The 21,907-nt window shown below is 42.5% G+C and overlaps 1 protein-coding gene and 1 non-coding gene across 8 annotated transcripts in view; one reads left to right on the top strand and one right to left on the bottom strand.

Moving 5' to 3' along the window:
* The window catches only part of HDAC9 (histone deacetylase 9), a 422,950-nt gene that overhangs the window by 83,440 nt on the left and 317,603 nt on the right, over positions 1-21,907 (bottom strand). For 6 of the 7 annotated variants that reach the window (XM_077936990.1, XM_077936988.1, XM_077936989.1 and 3 more), the window contains 4 exons: positions 15,000-15,055; positions 14,640-14,727; positions 4,296-4,415; positions 3,863-3,960 (listed from right to left, as the gene is read on the bottom strand). In XM_077936990.1, the coding sequence (XP_077793116.1) occupies positions 3,863-3,960; positions 4,296-4,415; positions 14,640-14,727; positions 15,000-15,055 (362 nt within the window). The remainder of the gene's footprint in view (positions 1-3,862; positions 3,961-4,295; positions 4,416-14,639; positions 14,728-14,999; positions 15,056-21,907) is intronic. The other variant, XM_077936991.1, reaches the window with a different exon arrangement.
* On the top strand, positions 19,189-19,260 carry TRNAT-UGU (transfer RNA threonine (anticodon UGU)). Its single transcript has one exon. It is a non-coding gene; the product is annotated as a tRNA-Thr (tRNA).

Here is a 21,907-nt window from a genome sequence, read left to right as displayed (position 1 = left end):
CACCCTGGCCCTTCAGATGAGATACCATCGGTCCAACTGTGGAAATTTTTCTGATAGCCATGCGGTTGAACTAAACACCAAATGTGCTTGGCTCAGCTTCCAGTATTCTACCCTTATTCACTAACTGGGGTTGAATGTGAACCAAGCTTTTAGGAGGTGAGAGAAGCTGAACTCCAGCACCAAACCCTTGTGCCATCTAAACACCCTATTTTTTTGTGTCCAACTTTTTAATTGACCTCAGCAAAGAATTAATGAAAATATAGAAGTGGGTACCATCTGAGGTTCACCAGCTTGGACGGCGTACCTTAAAAGTAATTGAATCTTTGACAAGGTGTTTTCCACGATAGGCAAATTATGTATATGAAATCAAAACCCATTTCACAGAAACAGTGCGAGGCTGTGATTTTATGTTGCTTGTGTGTTTGGGGTCGATGTCAGGTGTGTTATGTCTGAATATAAAACCACCTCAGAGCTGTGCTTTCCTGGACCACCCAAGAGTCCTGGGGGGTAGAGGAAAGGCAGGTTTTATAGATTTTGTGGTATATTTGCAGTGCAGCGAAGGTATGCAGCAGATATAACATTTGCAATTATAAGTTCTGACATTGGTCAGAGCAGAAATTAGTGGTTTCGTTGTCAGCTGGTAAAGTTCTGAACTAGCTTTTGCAAACTTGACCTGGCATTCTTGACCCAATGCCAACTGTTTGCCCAGTCCTGACATGCATTACTTCATCAAGCAATTTCACCGTAAGAGGGAGGAGAGGAAAAAAAGAGTTGTGCAGCTGCAATAGCAGAAAACTGGACATGAAAGTACTTTTGCGTATGCGGTAGCCCCTGGGTAGAGTACACAATACACTACACATTAAACTGTCTGAAACACCTAGGCTAAAATATAAGGAGAAATCTTTAGCACTGGCTGCTACAGTCAGTGACAGGGATAAGATTAAATATCTGTTGTCTGGTTCATACAAATTTGTAATGTTTAATATAGCTAAACTCACAGTGAAGGCTACTCAACATAGACTAGGTAGATGAAGTTTAAGATTCTGTTCTTTCATGTGTGTTTTATTTATTGCATAGATCATGGGGTTTTTTTATTTATATGTATAATTCTTAGCTACATTTTAAATTTATATGCTACTGTTTGGCAACAACCTGTATTTGGCTGCCTTATTAATACATCTGAATTTGGATGTGAAAGGCAGGTTTGATATCTTAAAGCAGCAAATCGGCGAGTGATGCCAAATTTATTTGATTAATTGGTTAAACTGTGGTGTCAACAGCCAGGGACCAAGAGGCAGTGTGGATATATCCAGTGCTTTTTTCTGGGGGGGATGCAGGGGTACGCATACCCCTAAACATTTTGTGAATCTTTGTACTTTTGTCCATTTACTGTATTTATTTCCCCCGATTTGAACTATAAAAAGGTGATTTTCCTGAGTCAAAATGAGAGTACCCCTAAACATTTTTTTAAAGGAAAAAAAGCACTGGATATATCCAAAGGGCTGCTTCAGTGTGTTGCCATCTTTGCCATCCCCGAACCTGTGAATCCAACAGCAGTAATGTCTGCCCACTCCCTCCAGAAGAAACAGAATGGAACCTGGAATATGATGATAGCAGCTGACATAAAAGTCTGCTGAACACACTTCTAAGGGTAGGGAACTGGATGCCACAAAGAGCTGGATCCAAAATTGGCCAACATCAGCCATGAGCTACTTTGACATGTTGGGCTGGATGTGTCACATAGTGTCAGGTGGTTTTAACTTCCTTCTACCATTACAAAGGGGAACCATACATTTAGAGCACTTTGATAAGTCATGGCTTTCTCCCAAAGAATCCTGGGAGCTGTAGTTTATGCTTTACAGAGATACAATTTCCAGCACCCTTAAAAAAACCAACTACAGTTCCCAGGATTCTTTGGGGGAAGCCAGGCGCTCTAAATGTAAAGGTGTGGATGCGACCCAGGTGCACACCCCATTTCCCCCTTTGAATTCAAACTGAGGCTGCAAAGGGAGTTTCTTCAGGCCCAGCTCAAATTTGGTGCTTTTTCTTAAGATGAGGTGCTGTGCAGGATGATAGAAAAAGGTATCAAATTTTAAAAGCACAAAATTCGAGCTACAGCAGGAAAGGAAGAATCAGGAGCACTCTTCCTTTTGAATCTGGTGCTCTTTGCATCCACAAGTTAGCCTATCCCACCAGGTCTGTGTGCTTTGACTGAAATGACCGGGGGGGGGGGGGCTAATTAGCCCCACAGGCTGGATAGCTCAGTCCCTAGAGCATGAGACTCTTAATCTCAGGGTTCGAGCCCCATATTGGGTGAGAGATTTCTGCATTTCAGGGAGTTGGACTAGATGACTCTTGTGGTCCTTTTGACTATATTATGCCATTTGACTATTTTAATTGTAAAACAATGCAGGGTATGAATAATACACAGCAAACAAACAATTGACTGACTAAAAATATTGCTAAAGAATGCCACTGATGAATCTGGCAGCAGATTCTCCCTCCGTTATTTTAAATATAAAAACTCGCAAAAAATGTAGCCACTCCCCCCTTTTCCCAAACTCAGACTGAAATGTCTCTTCTAGGATGGTGACTGCGGAATCACAGTACACACATAGTATAAAAACAGAGCATACTTTTTCTCTCTGCAGAAATAATATTTAACCATATGAAAATCTGTGTACATATAATTAATTAATTGGCTGAAATGGTCAACAAATAGCCCAATCCTGTGTGGATCTATTTAGAGCTAAGCCCCGCTGAATCAGTGAGGCATACTCCCAGCATATTTATAAGATTTCAGTCAAACTTTTCTTTAAGAGGTGAAAACTCTACTTTTCTCTCTCAATGAATATTCATTTGTTGACCACAATACACATGAGCAATCCCCCTTGTGTAGCTCAGCTGACTGAGGAACAACCGAGAGTGGTCTAAAGGAGGTTGAACATTAGAAGAAAGTTAATATTTTTCTGGAGTCCTCTTGGCTTGAATGGTATGTTGTGGGCTATTTAAGATTAGGCTGTGGTCCAGAAGCAGACAGGAAGGGGCTCACATTTCTGAATGAGACGCAGAAAGAATAAGGCATATTTCATGGAGGTTGTGCATACTGACCAGAGATTGTGCATACTGCCCAGAGAATGTATAAAATTCAGCCGAGATAGGCACATCCCCCAAATTCTGCTGTATTGACTTGGGAAGATGCACAATTCCCTCTTCATGGATTGTGTGCATATTCTCCATGAGGCCAGGGGAATGTGCACAATGGCTGGTTGTGATGCCCATTATCCTCTCAACTTGCATTCCTATTAATTGACACCCCCATTCTTAAACATCTTACATGGAAGATCATGAATGTCATTGCCAACAGTAGGTCTTAGTTCCGTATATGTTTGGTCAGGGTGTAACAGTGAGTTTCCATATACCAGGAAGCAAGTTCCAGGGAATGAATGGGAACTGAGCGTGATCCTGGTTAGTTCATGATGCCAACACTTTACTCAGGATTTTCATTATATTTCTTACCTTTGAAAAGGCTTTTAATTTTAACCAGTTTACAGGGTGGGGGCAAAAAACCAAAACAATCCAGCAATCTAGGCTACTTCACGATTGCTTCAGGCATGAAGTGGTGTGTGTGCTTCTCTCGTGGGTGGCCAGCAATATTAACATTGACTCTTTATGAAATTCAGCGAAGTCTCCAAACACTACATAATAACAGATCTTTCTTTCTTCTTTTTTTCAAAAACTTGAAGCCAGGTTCCACCATGGGTCACGTTTATGGCTTTCAAGATTGCTGCAATTCTAACTCTTGTACGTTTCAAGCTCGGTTACTTCTGTTTGGCACTTTCAGAAGGAAACAAGAACCAACCTGTATGCTGTGAGGTACTCTGCGTCTCCCATGGGGGGATCCAAGCCACCTGTCCAAGCAATATTTATATTATAACCTTCGCCAGGGCCACTTCCAACCTGAAAGGAGAAGTGGGAGAGGAGGGGGGAAGTGCCAGAGGAAGGGGGTGGGAGAGAGGAAAGGCCAGGAGTGAATCAAAATAAGAAAACATCCAAAAAACGTCCTTTTGAAACAAACATCAAACGGCATGTCAAATCAACCTGGCCCCCATTTGACAAGGACTGTTCTGGGTTATGCACTTGTTCTGCGCTGGTCCCTTGGCCCCAGTGGACTATTTGGTAATCTAGTGCAATTTAAAGCACCAGTCGAGGATGAGAAAATTAGGGGTAATCATGCAACGCAATTACCCGAAAAGATACAAATAAAATTGGGGCTCTAAAGAAATAAACCTAACCTCATTTGGGGCTCCGCTGCCAGGGAAGAAGTTGCCTTCATCATAGCGATGGAGAGAGACATACAGGATGCTGGGGTCAGCATAAAAAGCCTGCTGTGTACCGTTGCCATGGTGAACATCCTAAAGGGGAAAGAAAACAGATGACAAACACAATCATGTCCAAGCCAGTGTGCCGAGAGCCCTTTTGCTTTCTCTTCTCCTCCTCTTTTCTCTCTCCCTCTCTTTGTGTTTCTCTTTCTTTCTTTTTCCTTCCTTCCTCTTCTCTCTCTCTCTCTCTCTCTCCCCCCTTTCCACCCGCCCTTCCCCACCCCAAACTTCCTGAACTTTCAGGCAAATTACTCTTTAATACACTCATTTTTTAAACCGGCTTCTAAAAATCAGGAAACCACAGTGAGCATGCCCTTGAGACTCCAGATGAGCAGTCATTGAGAAATCCCAGTCCTTTTGTACAATTAGATATTATACACCGGCTCTTTGTACTCCTTGTCTCAGTGATGGAATCTAGCATCCTGTTTTATGGAGGAATTTTATGACTTATTAACTGCCAACAGTTCATAACCCCTCAGGCTTAATTAACTAGTCTCATTGGCCTAAAAAAGAAAGAAGAAGAAAGACTAATGTTTAAAATACAAACTAGATTTCTGCAGGAGGATCTATGGGCTATGGAGCATTTTTGCAATTCTTGAAAGAGCACTAAATATTCGGGTATTCGTTGATTTGCCAAGTTCCACTATTGAGGTCAAAGGGTTTGCAACCAGCTGAGTAAATTGGCTTCCTTGAAATGTTCAGTTCAGTTAGCAGTCCCTCCGCAGCGAGATCCACATCAAAAGGGAACCCAGATGCAGAAAGGACTTCATACTTTATGTTCATAAAATCATGACGGCTGCAATTGACGATGTAAGAATATGATCTCATTAGCTTGGAGCAGCCTGATCCTCAAAAGGCCACAAGTGCCATTCATCCTCTACGCTCTTTGCTGGCAGGCCACTTTGAAGAATGAATTGCAAATCCTCTGACAAAGGACAACATAAAAGATCTGCATATTCCATCAATACAATGCAGCTACACGCATACGAATCATTGGTAGCAATAACTTACTAGCAACAATTATTAGCAGCTATGATCACATTTTAAGCTGCAGTGCTAAACACGTATGGTTGGAAATAATTGCCACTGAAAATCCATGGAACTTGCTTCCAAGGAAATACGCTTAGAATGTTGGTGTGCAAAATAGCTTTTTGAGACTGAATTTGTTCATAGTCACAACAGTCTTGTGAGGGCTTGTGTGTGGATTGACATAGATTATTACTGTCCATTCCCACTGGGCAGAGGAAATTACAAGGAGAGCAGCCAAACGAATAACAGCCACCCAGATCAGATTTGCCATCCTGGTGCCCTCCAGGTGTTTTAGACCACAGTGCCCATCAGCTGAATGGAATTGTCATCCATAGCATCTGGAAGACATCAAGTTGGTGAAGTCTGAGCCAGAGGAAGTCATGTGACCCTTTTCAGAAGGGCTGAGGCCAAGCTAGGAGCACTCTTTTGGTCAGAGCAACAAAGGGAGAGAGTCACCTGCCCAGCCACCCTATGCCAAATCCTCAGCAACCCTTCGCCAGTGTCTTCCATAACCTTGCATCTTGGATCATGCTATCTCATATCATCTATCAATGAATTAGCAGGTACCTGGCGGTTAGCTAAAGGAGAATGCAGTCCATGCATCTGGTAAGGGACTGTAAAGAAGTGAAATGTACCTATTGGGTGCATGGAGCCCAAGTGGGAAAGCCAGGAGGAGTGGGTAAAATATATCTGTGTACTAGGGCAAGTGTGAGACTGGTTAGAAAAGCCTACGTGCCCATTTTGGGGTTTTTTGAAGTTTGAAGTTGTCGAATGCATTAGGAGAACTGTCCAGTCTCACAGAGTTTCTGTTAAACTGCTACAAGCATCGCTGTTTGCCATTTCATACTGGTGAAAAATTTGATTGTTTAAACTGAGAATATTCCTATTTCCTGACTTGGCAGTGAGATGCAATTACAGGACTGGTAGTCATAAGGAAAGACTTATGATTGCTTAGGTCAGTAGTTCTCATGCCGTGGAACTGTTCCCTTTTGGGGGTATGGAAGATTTTTTTGGGGGGGCATGAAGTTTCAGAGAAGGTTAGGATCCTGATGAAGATGCTGCCTTCTTCTCCAACAGAGTCTCATGGTTCAAATGCTCCTCTGATGAGGAACCTACAAAAAGTTTTGGTTTCTTTGGATTTCTGTGTATGTACCCAATCATCTCAATGTGATTTAGGAAGAAAGGGCCTCTGCTATCTTGTTCTTATGAGGTTTCCTTGTGCATGGTTTTAGGGAAGAGAGATTGGCTTCTAATATTGGAATTTAAAAGCCAGCCCACAGATCCTTGCAGATCAGCTTGTATCTACCCACGAGCTTTTGTACACTCTTCTGTGGAACAGATTATTGATGCTGGCTTTGACATGGAGGGGTCCAAGTTGAAACTGATATAGGAACACAGGTTAAAGTGTTTAAATTATAATGTCACAAATAAGGAAGAACACATGCCAGACGTATTGGAACTTGGTCTCGGGGTAGATTCTACAGCTACCATACAAAAAGCAGATATGGTCTGGTTAGCCATGGAAGGTACACTCTATGGAAATTCCATATGCACAACATGGAGCTCTATGGTGAAAGGAAGGTGGGATAAAAACGCACTAAATAAACAAGTCAGTCAAATCTGTGCTCTAAATAATTTCCCAAAACTGAAGCATAGAACTACAATTTAATTAGGTTGCCGAACAACCTATTTGTGCTTCTCTTTTGCACTTGGCTCTGTGACCACTATGGATTTCACAAGGCCACACATCAAGTAAAAAAGGAGAGTGGGTGACCTACAAATCTTGGATCTGCCTCTCCGTGTCATTAAATGCATTCAGCTCCAGTGGGGATACGAATCTTCCAAAATAATGAAATTTGAGCATACAGGCTATCTATTCTGTACGCAAGCTGAGGTTTAGTTTCAGTTATTTTGGGGTAATGCAGAGTTGGAGTTACACAGTAATCCTGCAGGATGTTTTATGAATCCATAATATTATTAAGCTATTATTGATACGTTCAAATTAATGCTGAAATGGGATTGTGTTATTTCATTAAGGAAAATAGCTCCTGGGGAAATGAAAACCGCAAAACATAGTTTAAGGAATTTTAAAATTCATGGTGAGCTCATTAGTATGTTCAGCAAAACCTGTTCCCAAGGAGCCGTAATGGCTTATTGTGCAGGTAATCATCACAATATATCACAGTATGCCATTCAAAGATTTCCAAGTATAATGAAGCCAAATGTAGTCTAGTTGCAGTTGCTGCTAAAGACATGTGTGTTGCCAATGCTTTAAATGTCAATTCTAACTAAGACTCGACCAAAATTCCCTCACAGTTTCCTATTAGTTAATAATAATAATAATAATAATAATAATAATAATAATAATAAAGGGGCAGTGATTTTCTGCTGCTTTCTTGGGGCAGAGAAAAACTTCTCAGAAAGAAACATCTCAGAAATGGTTGAGCTTTGCAGAGTGCCTTGGGAGTGAGACAATATGACGGGATGTGGCATCAGTCCCAGTACATTCCTGGGGGAAGAGCCCTGCGCCACTGTCAATATTGCAGGGCACTTTTGAGTAGCACAAGAACTATTGCTTAAAACCAAACAAAGAGGGATGGGTGGTGGTGGTGGTGGGAAGCATGACCAACTTGTAAGATTAGGTAATGCAAGCAGGAACCTCCTTCTGAAAAACTGAGAGAAATTCTTCCTTTCCCATCATCTTTCAGGAGGGTTTCATGGAAAAACATTTTATTGGCATTTTCACCTCAGCTCTAGTTATTAAAATTTAGGCGCAATTTCTAAGCCACATAGGCCCTGAAAGTCTTTCGATAATGCTAGAACATCAGCCTAAAGGGCGTAAAGGTAAAGGGACCCCTGACCATTAGGACCAGTTATGACCGACTCTGGGGTTGGGGCGCTCATCTCACTTTATTGGCTGAGGGAGCCGGTGTACAAGCTTCCGGGTCATGTGGCCAGCATGACTAAGCTGCTTCTGGCAAACCAGAGCAGTGCACGGAAACGCTGTTTACCTTCCCGCCGGAGCGGTACCTATTTATCTTCTTGCACTATGACGTGCTTTCGAACTGCTAGGTTGGCAGGAGCTGGGACCTCACCCCGTCTCAGGGGTTCGAACCGCCAACCTTCTGATCAGCAAGTCCTAGGCTCTGTGGTTTAACCCACAGCGCCCCCCGCGTCACAATCTTGCAGAACACAATATAATGGTGGCTCAGGGCTGCAACAGAAATGACCTAGATGCCACTTAACAGTAACACTACTCACTAGTTTAGCTCTTGAGAACTTTCCCCTGCTTCAGGCACATTCCCACTATTCTTGCTATGCTTTTCTTAGGTGTCCGCTAACGGAGATAGAGTGAGTGCTTTAACCTCCGGGGTAAGCTCGATCATCGAGAGGGTATTGGGGAAAGCACAAGAAGCCCCAAAGGGAATTTTGGGCGCAGAGCTTCGGCAGCACGATTTGCAGGCTTTGCTGCCCTCCCCACCATGGCGAAAGGTCTCTTTCTGCCAATGCGTGAGCCCAAGATATGAGCTCATGAGCCACCAGAGATAACTTCTATAATAATACATGCCATTCGAGTTCTCAGCACTGATGCTGTCTTCAGAATATGCATTCCTAATTTGATATTTCTGAGATGTACGATGACATTTATTTTCTCTCCAGAAACTAAAGGGCAGGGCAGGGCAGGCTGTGGCTCCGTTGTACATCACATTTTGCATTAAATCTTTGACATCTCCAGGCAGTGCTAGCAGAGACCATGGAGAGCCACTGCATCAATGTATAGAAAATACTGAGTTAGACCAATGGTCTAAACTTATATGATATTGTAAATATTGTTTTCACAGTATATGGATGTTACTCTTCCATTTATCTGTCCAAATAAACTATTGCTGAGACAGCAAAACATGGGCGGTAAGCCTCTTGTGCATGCTATTTTTTCTGTATACGTTAACTTTGTGTATGCTATTTCTAATATTGCCACAAAGGCTACACTGCTACACATACTTGTCTGGAAACAAATCCTATGGAAGACAATGAGGCTTTCTTCTGAGTAGACATGTGTAAGCCAAATATATTATTTATTCCTTGAAAACAGATGCTGCCATTAAGGATGTTGGATAATTCCATCAGATACAGAAATGGGAGTGGAAACTGTGACAATTTGCACGTTTCTCTGAGGTCAGGACCGAAAATCATGCAAGCAAATATGAGTGGTATTCTCTATCTCTGTTTTGTTTTTGTTTTTTAGATTACAAACACTGCATAAATGATATTATAGTATGCATTGTTCTCATGGTTTTCCTTCCATTAAAACACACTGAAGTTAATTATGTGATTAATTACAATAGTTTCAGCCATATCAGATAGCGAGATGAACAATGTAGGTTTCATCAGAAGCTGAACTGTAGTGGAACAGAAACGATGCTGAATGCAGCAAACACAGGACGGAGTGGAAATTTTTGCCTTCTTGCATCTCCAGCTGCCACAATTAATTTTAACAAATTATTGTAAATACTGGTGCATTTTCTCCCCATATATTTTGTATGGGATAAAAATGGAATACACGTTATTTTTCAACATAACATGAGTAGTAGTGCTGATAGACAAAGAAAGAGAGCAAGTAATTTTTTTGTCTGATAAATGGTCACCTCAAATAAAGGAAATAGTTCCAGTGTAGTTGCTGATAGCAGGATAAATGGGGACATTTTTGTTGCACAGTGCATAGTTGAAACACCAAACCTTTAGGTTCCATGCACAATTTTATCCAAGGGCAAAGCTAAAGAAATAATAATATTTTTGATACTTTTTCTAACATCCATTCTGCATTTTTGTGGGGTGCTTCCACAAATTATTTCCAGCAAGTAGTAATGATACTTCTCTTCCCATCAAGGAGAACCTTCTCAGATCCAACATGTGGAAGTTACTGTCTCAAACTACGAGTGCACAAAAAATGGTTTTAAGTTCTGATTAAAAAAAAAAATCTGGAAAAATGTTTAGAGGTCTGTTGGATACTTGATTCCATTGAGAAAAAGGAGGCAGCATGAAAGAAGATGGGTATCTTCAGCCCTGATGGCAAGCAGTACGTTTACTCTGATCCAGCCAAACCTTGTAGATTCAGGGTGGATACACAAAACTCTCCTGCCTTTTTTCTTTTTTTTAAGCATTTACTGATTCACTGCAGTGGAGGGAGCAGGTATTTCATATAAATGGATGGAGCTGGCTTCTGCTGAATTTATAGGAACTCGGTGTGAACATGCAGTATACATAAAGCTTTGAATGGGGATGGTGATATTTTCTTCTGTTGAGTAGAGAAGATGGAGATAATATATTATACAGCCTCATGAACTTCACACAAAAGCAGGGCAGTCCCATTTAGGGCATTTGGTTTGGGAGCTGTGTGCCACACATGGGACAGTCTCCTGCAAGAACTATTCGGTAACTATGAGAAAATTCTTCCTATGCCATTCCTATTTTTCAGCATGTAAACACTGAAAATCCTTTCAGGGTTGCAGATTTAAATCTTTAAAAGGAATGGTAAAAGCTCTAAGGATCAGAAGGAGGGAAGTTAGTTGAAACAATCTGGCTTCATTATATTTTTTTCAATGCACATAATCCCCCAAATCCAGGAGAAAAGCAGTTTCCAGGGCTGAGTCAAATATTTAATATGTGTCGGCAGAAATTTCAGATAAAAAAATACTGTAGAGTGAGCACAACATATCCACCAGCTGCAGCTTGGCACCTGCCACCTTTCTTTCAATATGTATATTGCAGGGAACTAATTGATGCAAATTACCCACTGCCATATAATTCATTATACTTTTCTGAAGTCATCCTCTGTGTCAAAAATAAGTTATCCCTTTTTTGAACTACTCTCTGTTTGTTCTGGACCTACACCTCAGTCCATGATTTACAGAATGCGGGATTCCGAGCATGCACACACGTACAGTGGTACCTCAATTTAGGAACTTAATCCATTCTGGAAGTCCCTTCTTAAACCGAGGCACGCTTTCCCTAATGAGGCCTCCCACCACCGGTGCCCTTCCACCGTTTGGCTTCTGTTCTTAGACCAAGGTAAAGTTCTCAAACCGGAACACTACTTCTGGTTTTGTGGAGTTCATAAACCGAATAGTTTGTAAACAGGGCTATTCTTAAACCGAGGTACCACTGTACTTTACTTAGTCCTGCCGAAAGAGACATCCTAAAGGGAGGCAGACTTGTGGAATTGCCGATTTATGGATGAAGTGAGAATCTTGATCTGTGTTTGATCATCTGAGCACACAAACAAATGGTCACCATTTTTCCATAGCCCCATTCACTTGAAGGAGCATCACATAAAAAGAGGCTTCTACGCTGGCTCCCTATTTTAAACACAATCTTTAACATCATTGCATACAGGGTGGCTGGGCTGTTACAAAGCACGGAACAAACATGCAAGGCTTGCTGTGAAGTGAGTCTTCTCAGAACCCTGATTTAGAACTCAGATACAAATACCCATCAGGGATCCCTGATGCATGTAAATCGTAGAATTGTAGGGTTGGAAGAGTCCTCTAGTCCATTTCCCTGTAATCACAGCTAAATAATCCCTGATAGATGACCATCCAACCTCTGTTTAACACCGCCCAATGAAGGAGAGTCCAAATCAGGAAGGGGAATTTCCATACCTCCAGGTGGAACACCCAAACAACATCTATCACTGCTCTTGGCGTACAGGGTATTCAAACATAGTAGCCGGAGAAAGCATCCCCCTCCTCCCTATGAAACCATCTACAGTTGTACCTTGGAAGTCGAACGGAATCAGTTCCAGAAGTCCGTTCGACTTCCAAAATATTCAAAAACCAAAGCATGGCTTCTGATTGGCTGCAGGAAGCTTCTGCAGCCAATCAGAAGCTGTGGAAGCCCCATCGGACATTCAGCTTCCAAAAATAGTTAACAGGCCAGAACAGTCACTTCTGGGTTTGCGGCGTTTGGGAGCCAAAACGTTTGGGAACCAAGCTGTTCAAAAACCAAGGTATGACTGTCTTAGCTAGGTTAAAGGCCCTCCATTCCTTCACAGACTGTAGCAGTATCTCCTAAATGGTAGAATACATGGTAAGTATGCAGAAAGGGAGCTTCTATTTGCCACAAACTTCCCAATGCAAGTAAGCTCTTGGTTGCAACAATGGGATGCACAGGTACTTTTGTCAATGAGCACCAAACCTGCTATTTCATTGATTCTCAATGCTTGCCAAGCATTCATAATTATATCCTAAAACAAAGACATCACTGGCATAGTGGGGAGCTGGGCCAGATATGTGGAATGAAAGAGCAGCAGAGATTCTCAACGTATGAACACCCAGTCACCGATTCCAGTTGCTCCCCTTTACCTATCACATTTGTCTCTCTCCCCTCTCCCCCCCCCCCCCCCCGTTTTTATAAGGCAACTCTTAAAGTCAACTCTGAAACAGCTACAAAGGAAACCAGAGCTTGTTTGCGACTGCAAAAAACAAACAAACACAAAAACCCAGGCATGGTGGGTAGGGGAGAAAATCCCTAATGCACACATCTTTGAATGCAATTTTTGTCCAACACACACATTTTTGCAAAGCATTTTCTGTAATATAATGGATTTTGCTATGTTATTTTTACTCATATGTATTTTTATGAACACCTTGTCCCACTCTGTGCCTTTTTGTACACGTTAATGTAGCAGAAGACCTGCACTGCAGAATTTGAAGAGGTGCAAATTTCAAAGGATACACTTCGCACATTGTTACAGAAAGTTCGTATTAGGTGGGCCCACTCTTAAATGTGAACTGAATCAAATTTCTGGCCCATCCATAGTGACAACAAGTGCTTGTTCCGCCATGTCTATATGCTAATTGTTGCCTTTCCCTGCACAGCTAATGTGGGACTGTTGATGGCAAGCTTTTTCTTGGTTGGGGAGCGATGGCAGGGTTACTGCTGTGGGCGCATTTTGCTGCACTGCTGCTATTCTTGTGGTGCAATATCTGCTGCTGATTTAGCATAGGACTGCAGCCATAGAGGCTTCTGAGTAGAACAGGACTACAGATTCTTCCCGTCACTTGCCCAGAAGTATACAGAACCATCTTCATTGTTTTTCCTGTTTAATTGTGCATTTCATATCGCATGATTAAATATATTAGAAAACACTTGTTGTTCATAAGTAAACCACAAGCCCTCTTTTCTTTGCACCATCCTCCACTGGGGCAACGTCACAAGGAGATTTAATTATGAGTGCTGATATGAATAAGATTTAAACTATTAATTCCGTAGCTTGGGGGGGGGGTGGAATCTTTAACGCATTTTGTCTTTAAATCTTTTATCACCTGCAAAAATTAATTAAATGCAGATGTAACAGGTTAGGTTTGGATGCCAGGGTTCATTTCCTGTCTATGCTTTTTCAGACAACTTATTACACCTCCTCCCAAAGTGTAGGCAAAACAAAAATGGTCCTCATAAATCAACCCCCGGCTTTTCCTCCAGGCTATGCATGAAGTTGGTCCTTAAGTAGGAGGCAAAGCTCAATTCATTATTCACAAGCAGAATGGATAGAAAACTTACCCAGTGACAACCGCATTTGAACTAACCATTTGTTTGAAACTGTACTATGCAGCAAAAGATTAATCTAAGCCACAAAGGCTGGCTCTTTGTTGTTATTAAATTAGATTTCCTGCATGGAAGGCATCCCGTACTGGCACACGTGATTTGGAACCAGGCGAGGGTGGGCTGGGGAGAGACAAAGGCCTTGTTCCTTTGTTTCAATAATGTTCACATTGCACAACTAAACTAAGCTATTGTCACCTTAAGGAGGGAAGCCAAACTGGTTACCAAACCAAAGCCACGCAATTTAACTATTTCAAATTTATATTCTGCAGGGAAAAGTAAACGTTGGTACTTGTTGGGTCATTTTAACAGTGGAAGTATCAATTCATTTAAGGACCATAAAAGTCACCCTGATCTGCGCCTTCTTCTCATTAAAATTGCAGTTAACACCATTAAAGTGAAACATACATGTTTATGGTTTCAGTCCTGCCATCCTGGATTTAATGAGTTCCCAAATTCAGAGGAAAAACACACACCTTTATTACTCCTAAGTATTAAAGGCAGGAAAGCCTAACATATAAAAGAAAAACACAAACCCCTTTTCCCCCTCCCCCTTTCCTTCCACCCCTCCCCGAACCATTTTTATCTGGATCCACCCAAATGATGATGCTTGCCAAGAATACATACCAGATCTACAATCAATATCTTGCCTATATTTAGCTTGTCTCTCAAGTATTTGGCAGTAATTGCAACCGAATTAAAAAAGCAGAACCCCCTGTGGAATAGAGAAGAACAGAAATTTTACAAAGCACATCAGTCAGAAAAACAGTTATAAATAATGTTCAGGGCATGCGTGTGTGTATGTGTGTGTGTTTTAAAAAAAAACCCCACTATATGATCTCTAAGACCATAAATCTGCTTCTGTGAGTACCTCGAAAACCTTTTCAGTCATCTGCTAACAATTAGAGCTCCCCAAAGACATGCACAATGCAGGTGATTGCCAGTAACCCTAGCACTCCAAGATGGGCAATATTCCCTGGTACTTACATGGCTGTTGATTCTTCAGCATGATGGCCTGGGGGCCTTACAACAGCAAAACCATTCTGTAAGAACAAGATAGGTTTTCAATTACCAGATTTTAAAAGAAGAAGGGGAGTAATCTCTTCTCTTTTCTGTGGAGCAAAGAGCAGCAAGTAAACAGGTTTGGAATGTATTAAAAGCTACTAAACACATCTCCACCCCAGCACTCATTCCCCTTTCATAGAATAAGTGGGGCAAATGCAAAGGATCTCAGCTGAGTGGTTTTTTTAAAAATAGGCCGTGTGTCAAGGATTCCAGGCTAGCTAGATAGCTCACCCCAGAACCTCACAAGCAGGGCATGTTAACATACCCTCCAACATATCTCATACCAAGAGAATTTTTCTAAGCAGGGAGCAATAAAACCATGCAAGTCAGTATAAAAGTTCAAAACATTGAGAACAATCCAGCAGTTAAGTAAACTACCACAGTGGTACCTTGTGTTACGTACCGCCCTCCTTACTTATGCTGCGGGTTACGCGCTCTGCTAACCCAGAAGTAGATGCCCCTTGTTGCGACCTTTGCCCCAGCATGCGAGCGGAAGTTGCACTCTGGTGCTGCAGTAGAAGTGGGAGGCGCCATTAGAGAAAGCACGCCTCTTGTTACGAGTGGTTTCCTGTCATGAATGGACCTCCAGAACAGATTAAGTACGTAACACAAGGTACCACTGTAATGCAAAAGCTGGTGGTGCTCCAGGGGCAGCCTGGCTCAATAAGAACATTTTGAGTAAGTGCAAAGGATAAAACAGAGACAGCTTACTTAACATGCTATTTCTGAACATGGAGGTTCCGCTTTGCCTCATGACATGTGGCCATTGGATAGACTGATTCTGCAACCTAAAATTCCGCATGATTACTATGTGGACGCAGAACTGCAACAGCAGACGTTGCCCATTCTTTTTCATGTCAGGGATGTGTTTGGACTGAGACTGACCCAGCAATCCAAACTCTCTGCTGCTGGAGTTCTACTGTTGCTTCCACAGCCTGGCCACTCATGGTGGCTGCAGTAATAGAAGTGGGAGCAGGCAGATCAACCCCAGTCCTTGTGCCAGCTCCAGGCTGGTACAAAGATCAGGTCCATAGTGAGCCTGTCTGCCCCAGTATATTTCCAGCAGATTCTGGGCTGTCTCTGCCCCTCCCCATCCTCAAAAGGCCCCATTTGAGGGAATTCCACCCATGAGGATACCACCAGTGGTCCTTCTGCCTGTTTAGTGGGCGGAAGGGGGAGGTCTGCAAGGATGGATTGATGCTTGTACCACTCTGGTAGGGGCAGAGACAGGGGGTTGGCTGAGCTGACAGAAGCCAGCAGAGGGATACTGCCTAGCATAAATGTGGGTTGGGATTGGATTGCAGCCTAAGTCATACCTGAAATCAATGGGACTTGGACATGGCTAACCTAAGTCCCACTGATTTCAGTGGGCCTACTGCAAGCATGACTAAGCTGTATCCAACCCAATCTGCACTTGTTGCCACATTGGGTGAGAATTAGGGGCATCAGAGGCCTCAATTGAGCTGCTGAGTCTCCACTGTGTTGCTCAGTGCAGCTGATTTAATATTTTCTGCCAACCTCCAAGTGTTGTTCATACCACAAGATAACCCTTTTTTGTTTTTGAGCACCTTTCTCTTAGTTGCGTACAGCTGTTTGCACTGTCCGCTTCTACCCATTGATCCCCTACAGAATAAATATTTTCTCTTTTCCTTCTGTCTAGCTTTGGTTATGCTAGAGTATAAGAGATGTCTTTTGGCAGGGCTGGAAACATTCATTTATGTTCTCCAGTTACGCACTGATCACAGAAGAGGAGAGAAAAATAAGAAACTGCATAGAAAATATGCTCAAATGGGCGGACATAACAGGAAAATGGCATACCCATCAACTGCCTCAGAAAAACCGGGACATCCTGTTTTTTCCATTGAGAGTACGGCAGCCATTTTGGGCACCTTGCTCTCTGGTGATTTTGGGCTGAGATCTCACCCCCCCCCCCAAAGCCCCTACTTTTTCAGGTCTGTGATATCATGCTGGATTTTGGACCCAGAAGATAGAGTCCCAGATTTGGGTTGTGTCGTGTAGGAGGGTATGAAATGGTGCAAGTGTCTTGGTGGCAAAGCCCAGATATAATGCGAGATTTTGGTCAGCGTTGAGTTTCTTGTGCTAGAAGGAAAATGGTATGAGTCAACCATTGTTCAATCCACCAAGGCTATGTCAGCATGGAAGCCCTGTGGTTTCACTGATTCCTAGCTGTGCCCATGCAGAAACTGCAGGCAACATTAATGGAAGAAGCACATTAATTCAAGGTAAGCCATGCATCGCAAGGGATCAGCACAAACAACCTGTTATATCCAGAAGGCACATATGACAAGGAGGCTAGAAAAACCACAGGACCATATTGAATTAGTGATGTGCCAAAATGTGTTGTCTAATTCAATTTAAAGTTTTCTTTCTCTGAGCAAGCGGTCCACATTTGTCTCCCTTATTCTTGGGGCACTTTACAATTTCAGCAGGTGTGGGGCTGAGCTTACCTTATTGTTGCGATGTAACCAAGGGGTGTTTGCCTGGGAGCTTGCCCCACCCCACCCTCTGCCCCACAGAACTTTTCTCCAGCGCTCTGCAACCTTCCTGACTGACTGCACTTCCTGATCTGGAAAGGCCCCATGATAGGAGTCACCTCATGAAGTACTGTGAAGCACAGCTACACAGGGAAGCTGCAAAACACAGACCACTGTGAGAGAATTTGTAGACTGAAGGGAAGGGTGCAGTGGTACCTTGGGTTAATAACTTAATTCGTTCTGGAGGTCCGTTCTTAACCTGAAACTGTTCTTAACCTGAAGCACCACTTTAGCTAATGGGGCTTCCCGCTGCAGCTGGAGCATGATTTCTGTTCTCATCCTGAAGCAAAGTTCTTAACCCGAGGTACTATTTCTGGGTTAGCGGAGTCTGTAACCTGAAGTGTCTGTAACCTGAAGCGTCTGTAACTTGAGGTACCACTGTACTTAGCAACACCTTTTGATCACCTGAAAAAGGAAGTTCAGCACATCCAAAGCCCTGTACCTCACCCATGAGAATTTCACTGAATTTCTCTCTCTCCCTTCTTCAAATGCAATTTCTTTTCATATTAATCAATTAAGAATGGTTGTGGGGGGAGGGGGGACGACCCACAGGAGAATTTTTCCACGCAGCACAACATTTAAAACAAAATTAAGGGAAATGTAAATTGCTCAACATACGAACCAATTCAAAACTATTTTAACTCCTTTTCGTTTACATCAAATTGCTTCAAAAACACTGAATTTTCCTTTTTGTGTGACAAGGTTGACGAGCCCTCATATCACAACAAAAAAAGGGGTGTTGTGGATATGAGAAAAAGGATGATGGAAATTCCATATTTCAGTAGTCTATAAATCTCATCTAGAAGCCTGCCAAAGCTTGCAACTTTATTGGATTTCCTAAGTCAGTTTATAACACACATTCTGGACCTTTTATAGGAGGTTTTCATACAGAGCAGCCATCAAAAGTTTTGATTTTCTAGGAATACCTTAAGCTACTGCTTCACTGCAATGCACCACTTACAATGACCCTCCGTTCCCTCCCAGAACACCATGAAGCAAAGACCTATAAATCTTTGCTAAATGATGACCGGCCCCCAAAACCAGGGTAGGTAGCAGATATGCAAACATTCTTTGCTGATAAGGAGCTTACTGTTAACCAACACCTGATTATACATCTCCAAATGAATGAGGATGAATTATTTTTTGTTTCCATGAGACAGTAACTGCAAGTGCAACTCATTTCTGTGTGTTTGACATCATAGCTCCAAACCCAGAGGCCAGAGTTCACTCTCTCAGGTTCATACAGATGCAGTGGAAGAGTCAACATTATACAAATGAAAAGAAAGTTTCAGGTTAAGTTATCCTCATTTTCTTTCTCACACTCATGATGAATATGGCAATGGCTGAATGTATACACTCTATTATTCACTAAGGTGCATTTTTAAAGTAATGGAACTGGGAAGTTGGGACTGGGGCATTTGGTTTCATGCTGCAGAAACCTTGGGTCTACAGATGCTGTTCAACCAGAACTCCCATCTTCTCTGACCATTAGGCTGGCCATGTTAGCTGGGGAGATGGAGGTTGCAGTCCATCTACACCAGGGGATCTCACAGCACAGGGTCATAGCTCAGTGGTAAAGTATTTGTTTTGTATGCAGAAGGTCCCAGGTTCAATCCCTGGTGGTTCCAGGTAGGGCTGGGAATATCTCCTGCCTGAAACCTTGGAAAGCCACTGCAGTCAATGCAGCCAATACTGAGCTTGATAGGGGTATCAAATCAAATCAAAACTTTATTAGCAAAGCCAACAGGCCACAGCTGTACAAGAGTTAAAAATGAAAATAGGGATAAAAGGAAGAAAAGAACAGGCAAAAGGAGGTCCGTCGGATGAACAAGTCTGTCACTCAGATGGTGGCCCTCAATTTCGCAGCTCTCTCGATGTACCTCGCGACCTTCTCTGTTATCTGACTATCCGTATCAGATAATAGAAAATACAGTGTAATGTCTGGTGAACGGCCGGGGTTGGAGAGAATGAGTGGAGTAATAATCTCATTCCTTAGGTCTTTGTAAAGGGGGCAAGAAAGAAGGACGTGGGACACTGTTTCCGTGTTACCATCTCCACATGGGCAGAGTCGTTTTTCAAATGGAGTCTTTTGGTAACGACCTTCGAGTACAGCAGAGGGAAGAACATCCCATCTAGCCAATGTAAAGGCACGTCTGTATTTTGGGATGGTTAGTTTAGACAAATATGAAGCTGGAGAGTCAAAATGAGAAGGGGGAAAGTAGGTATACCATGGGCACAGTTTCTTTAAGATAGTCAGGTTGTTTTGTCGTTCAATGTCTTTCAGGCGCTGGCCTATTAGACTCTTTGCTTTAATGAGGCCCATTGATAGTAGGGACTGTGAGTGCAGACCGCATGTAAGGAGTTTTTGATGCACAGTTTTGAACCACTTGCTTTTGTGAGGGTCTTGCATTACTAGAGGCAGTAGACCAGGTGGATTCAGATTAAGACGAAGCCAATAGTTGAATGTTCTCTGCCAGGTCCGAGTTTCCACAGATGGAAGGCAGGCCTCGAGTCGTAATGCTGCGTTTGGAACACAGGAGGGGACGCCGAATATCTGCCTTAGAAATTTAGACTGGACAGTTTCAAGACTGGAGCAGTGGTTCCCCGTCCAGATTTGCGCCCCGTACAGTAACTGCGCCAGAGGTTTTGCTTGAAAAACTTCAAGGGCTGCTGGGATGTATCTGCCCCCCTTCGTGTAGAAGAAGCGGGACAGCATCTTGATACTTTGAGCTGCTTTTTCTTTGGCACATTTTTGATGGACATCCCAGGACCCGGTCGACTGGAAAACGATACCCAGATATTTGAAGGCTTTGACTTGTTCAATTGTCTGGTTATCCATCCTCCAGCTGTACTGTCTGTGTTTCCTTGCAAAAACCATAATTTTGGTTTTCTGATAGTTTATTGCAAGTTGCTCTCTTCTACAGTATGCTGAGAATTCACCTATGAGCCTATTTAAGCCTATTCTTGTTCGAGATAGGAGTATCGCATCGTCAGCGTACAAAAGCACTGATATTGCTTTGTCAGCCAGTTTGGGGGCGTGGAAGTCCGGAGATGACAAACAGTTAACCATATCATTGATGTAGATGTTGAATAGAACTGGGGCCAGGATGCAACCTTGCTTGACCCCCTTACTGACAGGAACTGGTCCTATAAGATGGCCATTTAACGAAGTTCTTACATGCAGCACCGTGTCTTTATATAAACAGCTGATCAGAAATAATAGTCTTTTGTCTATACTTGATGTCTGAGCTTGATAGATGAGTAGCCTGACTCAGTACAAGGCAGCTTCCTATGTTCCTGGGCTAGAGAAAACATCCATGAAGCTTACACAAACATATAATGTTGCTTTTGGAGTTCATGCTATTCTTTCAGGAGGTAACTGAAAATAATAATAATCTATTTATACTCCACCCATCTGGCTGGGTTTCCCCAGCCACTCTGGGGGGCTCCCAACATAATATTAAAAACACAATAAAACATCAAACATTAAAAACTTCCCTAAACAGGGCTGCCTTCAGATGTCTTCTAAAAGTCAGATAGTTGTTTATTTCCTTGACATCTGATGGGAGGGCCTTCAACAGGATGGGTGCCACTACCAAGAAGGCCCTCTGCCTGGTTCCCTGCAACCTCACTTCTTGCAGTGAGGGAACCACCAGAAGCCCCTTGGTGCTGGACCTCAGTGTCCGGGCTGAAGGATGGGGGTGCTGATGCTTGTTTATTCTTTTCTGTTTAGGAAGGCATTGAGAGATGCTTGATATCTTCAGTTTTTGTATGTATTTATCTATACCATGTATCTGTCACCTAATAACAACAGTTCCCTTGGACGATGTACAAAATAAAAACTAATTAAAAACCATAACTCTTAAACAAAACCAAAAAAAAAGCTGCAGGAAATAAGGCTGAAAAAAGAAGAAAAAATCACTTTAAAACAGGGTTCAAGGGATTAAAATACTGCAGCAGTGATCAACTAGAACAGAGAGCCAAAAAAGAACAAACTTCTCATAGTTTTTTTAAAAATAAAAACATATAGTGAAGTTTAAAAGGCCTGGGAAAATAAGACAAGAAGACATTAAGGTAGATGCCAGGTGGGTTATTGTGGGAGAGAAGACATTTTAGTTCCACAACTGAGGACGTCACAGCAGAAAAGGTCCTTTCTCTTGGACAAAATGACCCTCGTGGTTCCTTCTAGGTCTACAGTTCTATGATTCTATGATTCTCTCAGCCACCCACCACACCTCAGTTGGTGGCGGCACATGGAGAAGGGCTTTAGTATGT

Source organism: Podarcis muralis, chromosome 12 (assembly GCF_964188315.1).
Source record: "Podarcis muralis chromosome 12, rPodMur119.hap1.1, whole genome shotgun sequence".
Classification (NCBI taxonomy): domain Eukaryota; kingdom Metazoa; phylum Chordata; class Lepidosauria; order Squamata; family Lacertidae; genus Podarcis; species Podarcis muralis.
Note: the sequence above shows the minus strand (reverse complement) of the source record. Positions and strands in the feature narration are given on the sequence as shown.